The sequence below is a fragment of the Rhamphochromis longiceps genome, linkage group LG22 (assembly GCF_057381845.1).
Source record: "Rhamphochromis longiceps isolate RC_006_pf linkage group LG22, R_longiceps_female_GT1.1, whole genome shotgun sequence".
In the NCBI taxonomy this organism is placed as follows: domain Eukaryota; kingdom Metazoa; phylum Chordata; class Actinopteri; order Cichliformes; family Cichlidae; genus Rhamphochromis; species Rhamphochromis longiceps.
In genome coordinates this window covers 8,848,390-8,867,660 of record NC_140577.1, presented here as the reverse complement: position 1 = coordinate 8,867,660, position 19,271 = coordinate 8,848,390, and the positions used below count along the sequence as shown (strand labels likewise).

At 40.5% G+C, this 19,271-nt stretch overlaps 2 protein-coding genes across 2 annotated transcripts; both read right to left on the bottom strand.

Annotated features, from left to right (window-relative positions):
- Window positions 1-1,026: 1,026 nt before the first annotated feature.
- LOC146643366 (XK-related protein 8-like) lies at window positions 1,027-6,965 on the bottom strand. The gene is made up of 3 exons (XM_085396298.1): window positions 6,330-6,965; window positions 5,583-5,815; window positions 1,027-3,956 (listed from the first exon to the last, which is right to left on the bottom strand). Exons 1-3 carry the CDS (start codon window positions 6,635-6,637, stop codon window positions 3,226-3,228), a joined length of 1,272 nt encoding a protein of 423 aa, XP_085252424.1. The 5' UTR covers window positions 6,638-6,965; the 3' UTR covers window positions 1,027-3,225.
- A 5,840-nt stretch (window positions 6,966-12,805) lies between these two features.
- Window positions 12,806-18,808, bottom strand: LOC146643365 (XK-related protein 8-like). The gene is made up of 3 exons (XM_085396297.1): window positions 17,069-18,808; window positions 16,324-16,571; window positions 12,806-13,837 (listed from the first exon to the last, which is right to left on the bottom strand). Exons 1-3 carry the CDS (start codon window positions 17,374-17,376, stop codon window positions 13,158-13,160), a joined length of 1,236 nt encoding a protein of 411 aa, XP_085252423.1. The 5' UTR covers window positions 17,377-18,808; the 3' UTR covers window positions 12,806-13,157.
- Between the last annotated feature and the right edge of the window lie 463 nt (window positions 18,809-19,271).

Sequence of the window (19,271 nt, the reverse complement as noted above, 5' to 3'; positions counted from 1 at the left end):
GTGGTCTGGATAGCATTTGGAGCTTCGCTAGCAACCTGGCATTTCATCTCCGACAAAGTTATCCCGAGAGAAGTAAAGCAAGTGTGTAAGTCCATCTCTGAATGTTTGTAAAGCATTCCCACGTTAAGCTTAACAAGCGACTGCCTCTCGCTCTCCGGCTGCTACTTCAATCGTGAAACTGCTTAATGATCAGCTGATCGGCTTTTCTGTCAGTCTGTCTCTCTTGTTTGTTTTTGGCCCACTTTGCACCAGAAAGAGGAAACCAGCGGCTGAACAACAGCAGCACGTTTAAGCTTGATAAGCTGTTGTTAGAATTTATTTAATATTACTTTCTACTCGAGGATCTTTTTCTACGTAGCTGACGCTGGTAACTGTGCAGGGGCGGATCTAGCAAAGTTTAGCCAGGGGGGCCGATAGGGCATTAACATGAAAAGGGGGCACAAAGACATACTTTTCTTTCTTATTCTCATTTAAAATGTCTGGCTGTTATTAAATAATTATCTGAATCTTACACCCAAAGTTTTAATCTGATGTAAAATGTATAGAAGTCAATTACTGTATATAGTAACTATTAAGTCTAATATATACCCTAGTAAGCTATAGTACTTTTTCCTTTGGGAAGGTACCATCTTTGCAGTCTGCAATTTTGTTGAAGAAAGATGTTGAATCTATTTAATATTTCTTGAAAAATAATTGATTTCTGTGCATTTTTTTTCACACTGCATCAAATTAAGGTTGATTACGTCGATTAAGCATCATGAGGTGGCGCGTGAGAGGTGGTTCCCTATTTTTTATTTATTTATTTTTGTTGTTGCTGGGAGTTGGAACCCTATTAGTTAGGTTGCTTAATATTTACGCTAAGTACTAAATAAAATAAAATACCAGAATAGGGAGGATGGTGTAGGTTTAAGTTTATTAGATTGATCAGTATTGCTGAACTATGAAATATTTTTTTTTGCATACAGGTATAACAGAATAGCTTTAGTGTAGTTGTTGTTTTACACTTGAGTATGAACTTATACAAAATGCAGCAAGATATTTAAAAAAACAGTTTTGTTGATTAAAAAACACTATATCGGATTCATATCGGTATCGGCAGATATCCAAATTTATGATATCGGTATCGGTATCGGACATAAAAAAGTGGTATCGTGCCATCTCTAATAAACACTAGCTTTTTTTATCTAAACACACAGAAATGCGTTTAGAGCAGGGCGCCTACTGATCAGGTTCCTTTTTCCATGGTAAACATGCTAATGTACAAAATAAGATATGTGAGGCCATTAGGAGTGACGAGACCCTGAAAATTGAACACTATCATAATAATTATTGCTAATTATTTGATGAGAATAGTCACGGTTTACTCCCAACACTTCTGTAAGATTTAAATATAATGTAAATACATGTTTTAAAGTTTCAGACTCAGTTTGTATTTTTTATTTCATATGAAAAACTGTTTGAGAAGAAACTGAATTACAAATGTAAACCACAGAAAATATTCACAACATATTTAGTATGAATACAACTTACAACTTTCAAAAGGTTTTCATTGGAGTTCTTCATAAGAATTGTTGCAGTGTAGAAAGAACAAGTTTTGGTTTCTGATGGAAGATTAATCCATATGAAAAACATCTCAGTTGTATTCAGACAGACCACACAGATCATTTCCTAAAGTTTTTAAGGTAATAAGGCTATTTTCTGTCATAAAATTCCATGTGTGATATATTTTCTTTCTTTATTTGTAACAAATAAGAAACTTCTTTGATTTAACTAATTGTTGAAGCCTGGGAGCTTTAGGGGTGAAAATGTGTCAGGGTGATAAGACGGGGAAGTACTTTTATGTCACAAAGGAGATTGTTGCCTCACTGATTGGTTCAGTTTGTCTATTTCCCATCAAAACCCTGTGATAAGATTTGCTGACCAATTTATCAGAGGTGGGGCTTGGTCCAAACATGGAAACGATAAACGTTTGGAGTCGATTCTCAGGAGTTTTTCAAAGGACTTTTACCCACCATGAGATGATGTAAAATTATGTAGAATTTTGTGTTGTAGTTATAACAGGAATGATTTTGCTTTGACACCAGGAGCAGACACAAGTTCATGTGAGGTTTGTCAGGAAAGAAAAACCAGAATAAAATCCTAATAAAGAAAGAAGCCTGCATCTAACACAACAGCCTCTCTGCACACGCTCAGGCTGATACTAAGAACACAAAACTGATTATATGTCAGCAGCGCCTGAATTTTAAACAAGCATGAAATTAGGCAAGAGGCAAGTGTAATCAACTATTACAAATAAAATATCAAATATAAACATTTATAACAAAGAACCTTCATATGGTGTGTTTCTAAATATGCCTTAAGCAAATTATTCATTAGAATGTGGCTTTAAACCCTGATAGCATGTTGATGGAAGACTGAGATGAGGCTGATCACTGCTGAAAACGTGCACTGAAAGAGCTGAAAAGAGTTTGACAAAAACATATCAACGTAAACAAAACATCTTGAGGGTTATATATCAAACAAATCTTGGTGCTAAGAAGTCTCAATAGGAGCACCTAAATTAATTAGATACTTATCTTGGAACTTTAGAGTAAAATCTGCATAAAAACTTTAAAAAATCTACTGTTTTTCATAATTAAAGACATCTTAAAAACTGAGTAGATTTCAAATTCAATTAGAAATTTACACAATGACATGATGACAGAAAAAACAAATTATATACATAGATTTTTTTTTTTTTTTAAAAACAGGAAATATCGTTGCTTCCTTTTCTGGAAGCTGAAATCCATCCATTCGCTTCCACTTATCCTTTTCAGGGTCGCGGGGGGCGCTGGAGCCTATCCCAGCTGTCATAGGGCTGAAATATTATTTATGAAATGTTTTTTGTATTTTAAATGATCATAAAATATTTTAATTAAAAATCACGACTATATTCTTTAAGACTGAACAGCCACTGGAAACTCATGGAAGAACATGTCTTCACAGCAAAAGATAACTATTTCATACAAGAACATTACAGACCTGAAGATTAAAGGTAGGGAAAACCAACTTTGAATGGCGTTTTGAATGCTTTGTTAGACAGTAGAACCAGTTAATAGCGAGCAGAAATCATAAACCGGAGCCGACTGTATATGTGGTTAATCATGCAGAAGGTTAGAGTCCTTAATCACACACAGCCCTGTGATGACTCGGTCTCTTTATAGCTTCCTGTGAAAGTGAAACAGGTTAGCAGTAGAAGCTCTCAGCCAGCTTCCTCATTCTTTTATTACAACATGGTTGTGGTGGTGGGGAGGGGGCTGCTTTGGCTCTAAACATAAATGCGTCCGGTTCATCACCCATATTTGGCTCATTTACAGGTTGCTGCTCTCTGCTGGTCCCTTTAATCTTATTTTTGTCAAGGTTTGGATGGAAAAGTTTATAATAAATAGCTTTAAGTATTAGACCGAGGACGTAAACTGCAACAACACAGGCAGCTGTGATTAAAGCGTGCATGGGCTCTATCACAAAATCAGGAGGATCTGTGCTCATCTTCCAGCACCACACAGCACAGAGGATGCAAATATCAGTCAGTATATACCCGTGATAGAGCGCAGTCCTGTACCGCGTCTTCCCCTCCACCACACTAAACCAGTTAAAATACCAAATGAGGCCAACAGTGGCTCGATAAAGCCATTCTCCACAAGGACTTTCCATGAACTCTGTCTTGGATCGCCAAGCGAAGAAGAATAAAACCAGCCAAGAGCAGATGAAGTGGGCGAAGATGAAGCAGGGCAGCACGGAGGCGAAAAGAGCGAGAGCAGTGAGACGGGAAGAGATGAGAACCAGGTTCCAGGTGAAGTAGATGACTGATGAGGTTATTTGCTGCTTCTCCTTGTCAGGCAGGAAAGAGCGCAGCGAGCGATGGTAGGCCGTCACAGTGAAGGCGATAGCTGAAGCTGAACCAACAGCCTTCAACACTGAAGGGAACAAGAGACAGTGTCAGAACCAGCAAGATGCAAATGACAAACACTGAAAAAGTGGTTCATTCCAAATAAAAATCTATCAAATTTGGATATGTCTACTCAGAATCAGCAGACTTTAGTATATTTAATGAACAATTTTAATTTTTAATTTTCTGAGATACTGGATGTGCGGTGCACATCAAAACAAAGAGCAGCTGCCTGGATTGGGCAATAATGAAGATTTGCCTGCTGCAGGAAGCTGAAGCAGGATGAGGAGTGATACTTTGAACTTAACCTTGACTCTGATTGTGACAGACAGACTCTGACAGATTATCTATGATTTATTTGACCTTTATGGACTTGCCACATGGAAGACGGAAGAAAGAGGACAACATATGTGCAGGAAGTGAAAGTTGATATATGTATTTTAAATATTTTAATTGTCACGTCTCCTATGAATTTGGATAATGTAAAAAATTATTATGTATAATAGACTAATAATTAGAGGCTAATGTAGGAGCCGTGAATATGTTTTAGAATGAAGGCAAAATTATTTGATTGATCTATACTTTTTGATAGTTATTCCTGATCAGTAACTGTGACATTCGTTACCAATTCTTTGTAATTGTGTTGTAATTTTTTTGGGGTCTGGAGAGGGGATAGACTATGTTCCTATCTGGAGTTGCTCACAGTGACAGCCGGCGCTCAGGGGTGGATATATTCGTATCTCCTCTGGCTTGGTGACTTTCCATTGCGGTTTTCCAAAGTGGATGAGAGGGTTGCTTCCCTGTGCCTTCAGTTCAGGGAACAGGTGCTGACAGTTGCCACATGTGTCAAATAACAGTTCAGTGTACCTGACAATCTTGGAGTGTCTGGGCTGGTTGCTGTCTTGTCCTACTGGGGAACTTGAATGTTCACACAAGCAACGACATGAAATTAAAATCTGTAGAAGTGTTACTGGAAGGATCGACCGGTTCAACTTAGCACAATGTGCTGAAATCTCAGGTTGGCTATTGATTTTATAATCATGTCATCACATGGGACACACTAACATCATTACTCTAGTCCAAACGTCTTCTCGCCCGCCTTCTTTGAGCCACTCAGCTTCCGCTTTGCATGGTTTAATCTGTGCTCTGTGTCACTCTCCCTTTCAGATTCTTTTTCATGCAATCCACCTCCTCCCCTCATCCACCTCAGACACCTCAGCCAGACCTCTATGCAAGCCTCTGTCTTCACCATCATCACCATCCCTGTCCTAAATCCTATAACTGCTGGGACCCAGTTCTGCCACGAGGGGTCATTGGAGTCTAATTACCAAATCCGTTAATTTCTCTATCTCAAAAAATCGTGTTAAATTCTTCCAAGAGATCTCGCCTTATTGAATTTACCCTTAAAAAACCTAACTGACATTCCTATAGGTGTTTCTACTTCAGGACCTCAGCATTCACTTAAATCATTAAGAACACAGTGACTCTCACTGTTTTCTCAAACATACCAGACTATACATGAATGAAAAAAATGTCCTGCACCTGCCATGTTTAAAAGCATGGGTTCAGCTCAGTGAATTCAGTCCATTCTAAATGTGAAATTTTTTTGACAGATTTCAAAAATACATTTTTGTGTAAAAATGTAAAACTTCACCTGTCACAGGATCCAGGTGGCCCGTCTGCAGAATGATGGTGAGCATGAGCGTGAGCTGAGGGGCGCTCTCTGAAAATGTCTCTATGATCCGTAACATGCTTAGATCGTGGGTCAAGGACACGGTAATGTCCTCAGTCTTAGGTTTCTGTTCTCCTGGCTTAAGGGCACCTTTCTCAGGGTCAGGGAGCCTATTGTACATGCTTTGTACTGCCATTTCCAGGACTCCTGCATGCCTGAGAAACAGAAAAATATGAAGCATAACCAGTCAGACCGAATCCTCCTTCTAGCTACACTGAGACTAATTTCTCTGGAACCATTCTTGTGAGCCAGCAGGTATTCATTGCGTGAAAAGGAGCAAATGAAACCAGTTTACCCACTTCTGATGAAGGAAATAAAATGTGTCCTCAGTTTATCTTCTGAAACCAAGGAAACAGCTTGTGTTTCTAACATTCTCATGTTCACAACAGTTGATTTAAACACAGAAATATTGCAAAAAAAAATTGTGAATGAAACAGATGATATAATGTGTAGATTACTTAATGCAGCAGACTGATGCTTGCTGGAGTTACTGTATATACTATGTGCACCACTGTAGTGGAGTACAGTTCAGCTGCACAACACTTAATGGTTCAGCTTGTGTTTCCTATGAATTACTCTACAAAAAACTGCACCTGTCTAGAAACAGGCAAATAAATTTAAGCTTCCCACACAAGCCTCAGCCTTTACACACATTATTATTGTTACTACCTGACGTAAACTCCGAGCTGACAAACGTGCAGAACCATGAGCTGCCTCTGGGTAGGCAGGCCTTCAACCTTTGTCTTCATCTTAAACTGGTCATAGCTGTACCAAAGCCAGCTGTAAGCCTGAGCCAGCAGTGTTGACCCCACAAGTAGCAGCAGCAGAACACCGAGGCAGGCGTATGCCTTTTCTTGGTAGAAGATAACAGCGGCCCATATATCCAGTCCTATGTCAGTCAGAAACAAGGGCAGGCCCACGCAAGTGATGAGAAAATCCCAGCAGGAGTATTTAGACTCACCCTGAGTGTCTGACATGTTCTCTGTCCCACTGCCTGCTTCTAACACAGCTGCATCTTATAACTGACAGCTGATTACAACTCACATATAACCTGTGAATGACTGACAGTGAGAACCAAACTTTGGTTTTAAAAAAAACCTCCTAGAAACTGATCCACCCATTTTTTTTCAGTAGCGTCTTAAAGATGTATCGGCATATTCCATACATGTAGACTCCTCCTACTGAAAGGTTTCCATTTAACAATGCTGTGGTATTTCCATTGAAAAATCAGTAGAACTTGGTTTAAAAAAAAAAAAAAAAAGATCTGCAACTGATCACAGTCAGAGAGTTTTAACACAACTTATCTGTTATAAATATTATTATGTTCACATTTAATAGAAATGCATTTAAATGCAAAATAAATGTTTAGATTTGAAAGTGCTGTACTTGTACTTTAATTGCAAAAGCCTGCAAGTATTGGCCCATTTTTTTAAAGGAAGTTGACCAAAATTGCAAATAAAATCACGTCTGTGAAGATTCTCAGTCATCCAGGTCATCATAGTCAAAGGAGCTTGCAAAGAAAAGCGTCTGGACTTGTTTAAGTTGCTTGAAGATGTTTCACCTCTCATCCGAGAAGCTTCCTCAGTTCTAAGGTCAAATGATGGGGAGTCCCAGATTTAAACCTAGTGGGAGTATCCCCCCAAAGGGGGACAAAAGGACCCCCTGATAATCCTCAAATCACCTGAGCCAAGGTGTGAAAATGGGTGTGGGTCCCAATCAGCCAGGGTTTTGGGTGAGCTCGTTGTGAAACCTGGCCCCACCTTATCATACGAATTCCTGAGGTCAGACGACCCAGGAGGGAGGGAGGGAACTCAAAACTGGATTATAGATGGCAGACAGTTGGTGTCGTAAACCCCCGCCTCTGTTCAAAGATGGTCACTCACAGTGGACATAGATGGCTTCTTTCACTCCTCTTTCAAACCATCTGTCCTCTCTGTCCAGAATGTGAACATACAGTAATTAGGACCCTACACCACCAGGCAGAAAATGTTCCCTCTAAGCCTGAAGGAACAAAGAAGGAACACACGCATGTAAAGGAAGCACTCAAAACATGCGGTTATCCTAATTGGGCGTTCATAAAGTCAGCAAAGAGGCACAGAAAAGAAGATCAGACACCAGCGAGGGAGGATAAGAAAGACAGACGCAACAACATTGTCATCCCCTATGTAGCTGGTGTATCAGAAAAACTCAGGAGAGTTTTCTCCAAGCATGACATCCCAGTGTATTTCAGACCCAGCAACACACTCAGACAGAAACTGGTTCATCCCAAAGACAAAACTCCAAAACACAAGCTTAACAACATGGTGTATGCTGTACAGTGCAGCGAGGAATGCCCAGACCTCTACATTGGAGAGACCAAACAGCCACTTCACAAGCGCATGGCACAACACAGAAGAGCCACCTCCACAGGACAAGACTCAGCAGTCCATCTGCATCTTAAGGATAAAGGACACTCTTTCGAGGATGCCAATCAGTGTTGGGTAAGTTACTTTAAAAAAGTAATTAATTACTAATTACTTAGTCAATATTGTATTTAAAATACTTATCTAATTACTGTGTCAGAAAAGTAACTTAATTACTCAATAAGTAATTTAACTAAATACTTTTTAAAATCCCTATAAACCTTGATTAGACAAACAATAGAAATTCAACTCTTTAAATAATAAATAACTTTTTTTAAAGACGGAGACTCAGTATGCAGCGGTAGCATCCGCCTGCAATCATTTTTTAAGCTCACCTTCAGACGCTTTCTGTGCTGCTGAAGTAAAATCAAGTTTTGCCCGCTTAGCAGGAGTTGCCGCAGTGTTATCCATGGATGATGAACAAGGATCACTCAGAAGTGTTCGTCTATGCTCTCGTGTCAGGCGCTTCAGAAGATTACTCGTGCTATTAACAACGGCCGATAGTTTTTTCTCCCCAGGACATAGCTTACATATTACTGTAATATTCTTGTCTGCTTGTTTCAGAAAAGTGAAGAGACGGGAATATGTCCATTTCATAAAACAGCCACTCGCTTCAGCCCGAGTCCGACATCTTCCGCTTTAGAATACAACTATGCAGCAAACTGGCGCGAAATGACGTGCAGCTGCACTACAGCGATGTTAAAGCGGCAGAGTTTACTTCTACGTTTAGAAGACAAATTATTGAAATTAAATAATGATATTCAGCGTGTCTAATTATTTTACAATGTAACGCAAGTACATTGTAAGTAACTGTAATTAAAATACCTAAAAATGAACAGTAATCAGTTACACTACTTTTTCAGTGGAAAAGTAATTTAATTATAGTAACGCGTTACTTAGTAACGCCTTAATGCCCACTCACATCCTGGGTCGTCTGACCTTAGGAAATCACATGATAGGGTGGGGCCAGGTTTCACAATGAGATCACCCGAAACTCTGGCTGATTGGGAACCACACCCATTTTCACACCTTGGCTCAGGCGATTTGAGGATTATCAGGGGGTCCTTTTGTCCCCCTTTGGGGGGATACTCCCACTAGGTTTAAATCTGGGACTCTCCACCATTTGACCTTAGAACTGAGGAAGCTTCTCGGATGAGAGGTGAAACATCTTCAAGCAACTTTTTTTTTTGTTTTTGTGTCCTGTTTGGATCTTTAGCCATCAGAATTGTTGTCTTAAGGCCAAGAAAGATGCCAAGCGGATTTATTTTACCAAGTGGATCATCATGGCCTTGCCATATTGGTCCATTTGATTGACCTTTATTATAATTATGTATTTATTTTATTTTCAGTTGCTACAAACGGGACAGACATGACTGGGGGATAGGACAGGGAGAAAGAATGAAAGAAAGAGAGGGAGAGAAAGAAAACCAAAAGGGAGAAGAGACGGTGAAAAGGGGGGGGAAGAGAGAAAAAAAACAAACAAACAAAACACCTGGATCACCTGTATGGAGAAAGAAAACAGAAGAGAAAGCAAACAATAAAGATCAACATAATAAAAAAACAGCACCATCACAATAAACTAGCTAGCAGTAGATAACAGTAGATACTAAATAATAAACGATATTGTGCAGCACGCAAGATAGACAGCGCACAATGTGCTTTGAGGCAGCAGCCAAGAAAGGTGTAGTCCGCGTCTGTGAACACCCGTGTGTACACCTGTGTGCACACCTGTGTGGATCAGCATGCTTGTATTCCAAAGGTTTCTCCATGTAACGATCTGCTAGGGAGTGTGGGGAGCCACAGCCCCGTCCCCCAGGGTATGAAGCAGGTATGGAGGAGATCAAAACTCCAGACATCCAGAGGATACCCAGAGTACAAGCAACTTAAACAAGTCCAGACGCTTTTCTTTACAAGCTCCTTTGACCATATAAAATCACATTTTCTCATGAAAGAGTATTATTATTCTTGGTGCACATCCCAAGACATTGTGACAAGTTGGAATCAGGAATCTTCTCTAAATGAAAATGGCCTGAAATTGAAAAAGAAACTGAACCTATCACAAAATCTGCACCAATCTGCAGAATGATAGTGACTGTCAGTGTGGCACCCAGATCAGAAAAGTCAGTGGTGAGGATTTGTACAAACCTCTTTAGTATTCCTGCATCTCTGAAAACCAGAACAACATGAAACATAACCAGTTCCACTTTAACTACTTGCCAAATATGCTGAGTTGAGTTTCTCTGTAAACATGCTTATGACAGCAGGTATTCGTGCATAAAAACGAGCCACTATTGTCTAAACAAAACAATTTGCATCCGTTTACGTGAAACGTCAAATGTCATCAGCCACCTATTGAATACAAGAAAATGGAGACATGACCAGAAAATACTTAAAAACTAAGTTCATAGCTGGTGGAGGTTATCACAGCTGTGGTTGGGTGAGAAGCAAGATAGAACCTGGGCAGGTTGTCAGCCTGTTGCGACACAGAGAGCAGATAACCATTAACAGCCATGGCCATGTCAGAATTCCCACTTAGCCTAACGGAGCATGTGTTTGGACTATGGGAGGAAACCAGAGTACCTGTAGAGGAGAACGTGAACCAAACATAGAAAGGTCTCGGCCTTGATTTGAACCTGACACTACTTCACTATGAGGCTAACTGCTGCACCTCTGTAAGGGAGTACAGTGCAGCTGCCAAACGAATCAGTGCTTTCATTTCATTTGCTTGTAAACACAATGTTTCTACAGGTGCAGGAATCTCAGCAGACAGCCGAGCATCCTTTGCACTACACCCTCTGTCCATGCAGCTCCCTAACTCCAGTATTGAGAGCAGACCTAAAGCAGACTCATTCATGTGTGTGCAACATGTGAGAAAGAACAGCAGCTGATAAGATCCTGATCAAACATGCATTACTTGTTGCATACATTTTTTGAATGAATTATTCTTTTAGTCCGTTACCAAGTTTACTTTTTTTGGTTGCATAACTTAAATTTTTACTGTTTATGTTTTGTTTGCTTTTTTTTTTTGCAAAAGGACTCTAGCTGCATATTTGGAGTTTTAAGTAGATCATAACACAGACCCTGCAGGCCTGCCCCGTGGAGACAGTGAGGTCCTTCCACTTCCTTGAAAACATAATCTCCCAGGACCTAAAAGTGGGAGCTAAACATCATCTACTTCATCAGGAAGGCACAGACGATGCACTTCCTGTACCAGCTGAAAAGAATCAACCTGTCAAAGTCAGTTATGGTGCATTTGTACTGTTCCATCAGTGTAGTGCGCTACTACCACTGTCAAGATCAGAGTGCAGCACGTCATCCCCTTTGGTTGAGATGACTTAACAGCGCCCCCTCGCTGCTCAGTCAATGTGTTACAATAACACACTTACTTTCTCAGGACCCGATTGTTTTAAATGCACAAATAAGAAATAGAAAAGAAGGACGATAACTTGTATTATTATATTTTGAAATTCACTAGCTGGGTCCACATCCTCATTTTAGGTTTGACAGCGTAGGTAAAGGTGAGTGCTTGGACATGAACTTAGCCTGGTAGATCCCCAAGGAGGGAGGGTGGGGCACGTAAACGAGAATGAACAGCTTGCAGAACTGGGGGAACATATATAGATGACAACCGGAAGGAGCGTGTTTGGAGGCGTGGTCGCACTCCTGAAATTCCGATACATAATCTCTAATATAAGAGCACAACTCAATAGTATTTTGTACAACTAAAATAATGAAATTACAATTTAAGATAAAGTGTTGTTTGTTCCAACATACATCAAAATGTATTCATTATATAAAATAAGTTACAATAGAATTTGTTTCTTCTTTTCGGTAAAAGTGTGTTTAATTTATAATAACATTTGTCTCCTTTTGTTTGGATTCATTTGCACACAGAACTGAAAGTGACCGACAAAGCTTTAAACTATTGTTTCATATAGCTCTAAACCTAATATATGTTTTTCAGCCATTTAAAAAAAAAAAAAAAAAAAAAAAAAAAAAAAAAAAATTGACCACATAATCATAAATAACCCACTGCAGAATAGTCATGTCATACAAGGATTTATTTCCATTAAAACTAATAATAATAATAATATTAGACAAAATATACTTTATCCCAAAGTTGGGAATTCTGTTACAATAGATTAATAAATTAACTTAAACACATCAAACAAACTTAAGTAGGCACTATGTGACATAAATATGTTTTGTAGCTTCATACACCTTTTTAAATCCAAGTTTGCTTAACATAAAAAATTACATTATTGATTGTAAAGGTCATCAACACTGGGAGTCAAACGGAAGGCATTGGCATCTTTTCACCATGTAGCAGCCTTAACGTATTTTAGATGCGTTGTGTTATATCCACATCAGTCCAAGTGATCTTGGCAAACACTGTAGAAAAACAGTCTGACACTGAGCCATCTATATTATTCAAAAATGGCAGCCTTATCACATGTTTCAAATCTAAACCAGAATAAATCTGTATTAGGAGAGAGAGGTGCTCTATTGCTCAAGAAATCAAGATTTCAGGTCCATGGAGGCTGTCTGGGGATTTTAAGGCAACTCATTAATTCTGTAAAACAGAACATTTGTACTTTAGACTTGAGTAAAGTACAGTTTACAATAGTGCAACATTGTTAGAATATTGCTTTGTTATAATAAAGAAAATATATTTTTTAAATTAGTTTTTTTTACACTGTTATATTCTTCAGAAAAATAAAAATAAAATTTTTTTTAAAAAAAAAAAAAGCAGTGCAATAATATTTCAAAAAGATCTCCATAACAGTTTCAAACATGCATGTTACTGACCTGAAAGCCTGTCCTTTTAAAGGAAAACAAAAGACTGATGTCTAGAAATGTTTTGTTAGATGGTAGCACCACTTAATGAAGAGCAGAAAGTGCTTTTAAGAATTTGTCTCCAAACTAAGTTGAGTAATGCCTTGTGAGAATGTATGAGTGATTGGTTAGGAAGCAGGTGATCCACAATATCACACAGCCTTTATGATCTAGCTTTAAAAAGTAGCTGGTTTCATGACATCTGCATGACTGAGTCTCTTTGTAGCCTCCACATCCTGTGGATGTCAAATGATGCAGGTCATGAGTAGAAATTCTTGGCCAGCTTCCTCATTCTTTTATTGTAGTGTGCTGAGACTTCTGTTGCAGAGCTCATCATGCGGAAGTCCACCTGATCTACAGATTGCTGCTCATCGCTGTCAAGGTTTGGGTGGAAGAACTTATAATAAATAACTTTGAGTATTAGACTGAGGATGTAAACCACAACAACACAGACAGCTGTGATTAAAGCGTACGTGGGCTCTATCACAAAATCAGGAGGATCTGTGCTCATCTTCCAGCACCACACAGCACAGAGGATGCAAATATCAGTCAGCATATACCCGTGATAGAGCACAGTCCTGTACCGCGTCTTCCCCTCGGCCACATTAAACCAGTCGAAATACCAAATGAGGCCAACAGTGGCTCGATAAAGCCATTCTCCACAAGGACTATCCATGAACTCTGTCTTGGATCGCCAAGCGAAGAAGAATAAAACCAGCCAAGAGCAGATGAAGTGGGTGAAGATGAAGCAGGGCAGCACGGAGGCGAAAAGAGCGAGGGCAGTGAGACGAGAAGAGATGAGAACCAGGTTCCAGATGAAGTAGATGACTGATGAGGTTATTTGCTGCTTCTTCTTGTCAGGCAGGAAAGAGCGCAGGGAGCGATGATAGGTCGTCACAGTGAAGGCGATAGCCGAGGCCGAGCCGACGGCCTTCAACACTGAGGGAAACGAGAGGCAGCGTTAGAAAGTCCAGAAATGACTGAGAAATCTTGTTAAGCCAGGTGATTCTGTATGAAGACGAAAAAAAAATCTGGAAAGTATTCCAACCTGATCACCTCAGAATCACCAAACTTTTAATGTAAGATAACATTAGTGCATTTACTGAAGCCAGGGGGAAAATTCCAACAATGACAATATCACACGTGGTTAGAAGCCGTTAAAGGTTTTCCCTCAATGAATTATGCAAAGGAGATCAAAAATCCAAGGTACTAGTGGTCGTTTCTCTACATCAGAAACATAAGCTGTTGGAACTCTAATATATCAAATCAGATTGGTGCTCACAGTTGGTTGCAATAAATGTGTTTGACAAGAAGGAGATTTTGACTGCAGTTTGTGACACTTGACGTTGGTTTAAAACTGATTTTAAATGCTTAAATGTGTTTTTGACTATCTCCTGTACATACAGTGGCTTGCAAAAGTATTCGGCCCCCTTGAACTTTCCCACATTTTGTCACATTACAGCCACAAACATGAATCAATTTTATTGGAATTCCACGTGAAAGACCAACACAAAGTGGTGCACACGTGAGAAGTGGAACGAAAATCATACATGATTCCAAACAGTTTTTACAAATAAATAACTGCAAAGTGGGGTGTGCGTAATTATTCAGCCCCTTTGGTCTGAGTGCAGTCAGTTGCACATAGACGTTGCCTGATGAGTGCTAATGACTAAATGTGCACCTGTGTGTGATCTAATGTCAGTACAAATACAGCTGCTCTGTGACGGCCTCAGAGGTTGTCTAAGAGAATATTGGGAGCAACAACACCATGAAGTCCAAAGAGCACACCAGACAGGTCAGGGATAAAGTTATTGAGAAATTTAAAGCAGGCTTAGGCAACAAAAAGATTTCCCAAGCCTTGAACATCCCACGGAGCACTGTTCAAGCCATCATTCAGAAATGGAAGGAGTATGGCACAACTGTAAACCTACCAAGACAAGGCCGTCCACCTAAACTCACAGGCCGAACAAGGAGAGCACTGATCAGAAATGGTAAATGGCCTGCATTTGTATAGCGCTTTTCTAGTCCATAGGACCCCAAAGCGCTTTACACTACATTCAGTCATTCACCCATTCACACACACATTCACACACTGGCGATGGCAAGCTACATTGTAGCCACAGCTGCCCTGGGGAGCACTGACAGAGGCGAGGCTGCCGGACACAGGCGCCACCGGGCCCTCTGACCACCACCAGTAGGCAAACATGGGGTTAGTATCTTGCCCAAGGATATTTGACATGCAGCCCGGAGGCAGCCTGGGATCGAACCACCGACCTTCTGATTAGTGGCTGACCTGCTCTGCCACCTGAGCTACAGCCACCCATGCAGCCAAGAGGCCCATGGTGACTCTGGACGAGCTGCAGAGATCTCCAGCTCAGGTGGGGGAATCTGTCCATAGGACAACTATTAGTCATGCACTGCACAAAGTTGGCCTTTATGGAAGAGTGGCAAGAAGAAAGCCATTGTTAACAGAAAACCATAAGAAGTCCTGTTTGCAGTTTGCCACAAGCCATGTAGGGGACACAGCAAACATGTGGAAGAAGGTGCTCTGGTCAGATGAGACCAAAATGGAACTTTTTGGCCAAAATGCAAAACACTGTGTGTGGCAGAAAACTAACACTGCACATCACTCTGAACACACCATCCCCACTGTCAAATATGGGGGTGGCAGCATCATGCTCTGGGGCTGCTTCTCTTCAGCAGGGACAGGGAAGCTGGTCAGAGTTGATGGGAAGATGGATGGAGCCAAATACAGGGCAATCTTGGAAGAAAACCTCTTAGAGTCTGCAAAAGACCTGAGACTGGGGCAGAGGTTCACCTTCCAGCAGGACAACGACCCTAAACATAAAGCCAGGGCAACAATGGAATGGTTTAAAACAAAACATCCATGTGTTAGAATGGCCCAGTCAAAGTCCAGATCTAAAGCCAATCGAGAATCTGTGGCAAGATCTGAAAACTGCTGTTCACAAACGCTGTCCATCCAATCTGACTGAGCTGGAGCTGTTTTGCAAAGAAGAATGGGCAAGGATTTCAGTCTCTAGATGTGCAAAGCTGGTAGAGACATACCCTAAAAGACTGCCAGCTGTAATTGCAGCAAAAGGTGGTTCTACAAAGTATTGACTCCGGGGGCTGATTAATTACGCACACCCAACTTTGCAGTTATTTATTTGTAAAAAATGTTTGGAATCATGTATGATTTTCGTTCCACTTCTCACGTGTACACCACTTTGAATTGGTCTTTCACGTGGAATTCCAATAAAATTGATTCCTGTTTGTGGCTGTAATGTGACAAAATGTGGGAAAGGAGGCCGAATACTTTTGCAAGCCACTGTATAAAGTTATAAATGAACTTACAAACAAAAAAAAGAAGAGGAAACAAAAAAAGCACACAGATATAAAGAACACGTGTCCATTAAGAATTGCACCTGTAATAAGATCTGGATGGCCCTGCTGCAGAATGATGGTGAGCATGAGAGTGAGCTGCGGGGCGCTCTCTGCAAACGTTTCTATGATTCGTAACATGCTCAGATCGTGGTTCAACGACACGGCTATGCTCTCGGAATCAGGCTCCTGTTCATCTGCAGAGGAACCCGTATGTCGGCTGGCACCATTCTCAGGGTCGGGGATCTTCTTGTAGAAGCTTTGCACGGCCATTTCCAGGACTCCTGCATGCCTGCGAAACAGGAAACATAACCAGTTAGACTGAATCCTCCCGTCAAATATGCTGCATTGAATTTCTAAGGAAGCATGCACGAGAGAAGAAAACTACAATCCAAATAATATCAGGTTCACCCACTCAGCATGGAGACAGGAAGGAGATGCATTACCTCATCAGCTCAGATATTGTAAACCAGAAAACTGAGGCATGACTCATGTTTCAGATATTTCCCAGGTCTCAACTACGGGTTTACACACAGACATATTTAAAGCATGGCGAAACGAAACCAAAAATGTAATCTGTGGATAGTTTATTACAGCAGACAGTCAGGTGCACAACATTGTAGTAACCGTAGATTTTCAGTCTGCATTTCCTGTATGGGACGGTCAGGGTGGCACCCTTAGATAAGCTGAACTTCTTAAGTATTCCCTGCTTACACCTACTTCAAAAACAAAAACAGGCACTTTGCACTTATAGTTATTATTAAAAAAAAAAAAAAAAAAAAAAACTACCTGAAGTAGATTCCCAGCTGAAATACGTGGAGCAGCTTGAGCTGCCTCGGGGACGGCAGCTTCTCGACCTTTGTCTTCCTCTCAAAGTCGTCATAGCTGTACCAAAGCCAGCTGTAAGCCTGAGTGAGCAGCGACGAGCCCAGGAGAAACAGCACCAGCACACCGAGGTACACGTAGGCCCTTTCCTTATAAAAGGACACAGCAGCCAGTACATCCAAAACAACGTCAAGCACGAACAGCGGCAGGCCCACACAAGTGAAGAAGAAGTCCCAGCAGTTGTATTTAAACTTGGTCCGAGTACCTGACATGTTCTCTGCGTGCCTCTGACACAGCTACACGTTAACATTGACAGCTGATTATGATTCAAGCAGCAGTTCTGACACAAACGAAAGCAACGACCAAAGTTCAGCGTTTAAAAACACCTCCTACAGTCTGACCCGCCCATGTTTGCAGGATCGTCTTAAAGGCACATCGAGGTATTTCACACACCAACACGCCTGCTATTGACAGCCGCCCCTTTAACATTAACTGACGGTATTTCCACACAGAAGTTAATGGCTTACAGTAAAATCTAAAGTAAATCTAGTAAAAACAGACAAATAACAAATAGAAATTTTTAACAAATGTGTATTTTTATTGCAGGGAATAGGTTAAAGTTTAACAACAAACACTGAGCCTCACTTTTGATACTCGCCGACAACATGAAAAAACGTGGATTCAAACACTGTCTCGCAGGTTTTTGTAATAAAATGCCTCATATATTACAAATAATGCTGAATCTTTGCTGAATCTTTAGGCCAGTACACGTACTGAACTTTGAACTAAGATTAAAGTAAACAAAGTTGTTTTTTGTTTTGTTTTGTTTTGTTTTTTTACATTTGAACGAGCTAAACAAACACTGGATGAGTGAATAAAATTAACACTAAATCTGGTACCTGAACACAGTGAAATCTCTTCATTTCTAACATATTTATGGCTGTGATGAATCAGCATCTCTCTCATGTGTTTTAATACCTGTGACATGACGGTCATGAGCCTGCACACAGACGTCGTGTTGAACAGATGGCGCTGTGGTGAGGTCAGAATAACTAAGAGCTGATTGCGCTCAAAACTGAGACTTTTTGTCTGATTGTAAACAGCCTTGAAAGTTAAATGTTGCTACCAGGAGCGTCGTAGTGGAGGCTAAAGGGACGCTCAGATAAAGACACCCACGGAGGCAAAGGAAGGAGGCAGCAGTAGGTCTGGATGCAACGCAAAACAGCAAATAGCTGCTTTTAAGATTGATTAAGAAAAACTGCATTATTTTCTAAACACAAGAGAAGTAATCTTATTTCAATATATAACACAAAAAACGAAGACATAATTTTTTTCCATAGTAAAAAAAAATCAGCGCAGTTCGCCCGCTTGTACTAAATATTATCCTTCCTACCTTAGACGTAAGCAACAGGCACATGACACGTTCATATTGACCCACAGTCGTGTGAAGCTGTAAAATGTGAGTGTTTAATGAGGGTCTGTACAGCTTTGGAGTGTGTTAGTGTGTGTTTGAACTGACCTGAACCTCCTCTCTGTGGGCAGAAGGTCAAAGGGGTGATTTTTGCGTGCACCAATCCTGCAGAGGATCTGTGTAGCAAATAGTGGGGGAAAAGATGTGAGAAGGGCTGATGGAAGTGAAGAGAGCGTGAAAATTAAGGTTTTCTACCACAGAGAAGAGCTTCTGTGTCAGGGGTGAAAATAGTTTTAGGGTAAATGTAGAAGAGAGATGAATCAAAAAAAAAAAAAAAACCAAACATATTTCTAATTGATGTATGAATTTCATTGTAAAATTCTGAGAGCCTGTTGTTTGTGTTCTTTCAACGAGCCAGTGGGCGGGGCCTGTCTAAGACATCAAAGGAAAGAGAATCAGGCCTGACGTCACAGTCGCCCTATGACAGCTGGGATAGGCTCCAGCGCCCCCCCCCGCAACCCTGAAAAGGATAAGCGGAAGCAAATGGATGGATGGAAATTTAAAAACAAACAATTTCTAATTAATGTATCAATTTTTAGAGCCTGTTCTGTGTGGGCGGGGCCTATTTTCAATGAGTGTACGTTGTTGTGGGGGCCTGTCTCAAACATCAAAGGAAAGAGAATCAGGCCTGACGTCACAGTCAACACAAGTCTATAAATTGCCAGGTGAACCTGCACACAGGACAAGCACGTTTCT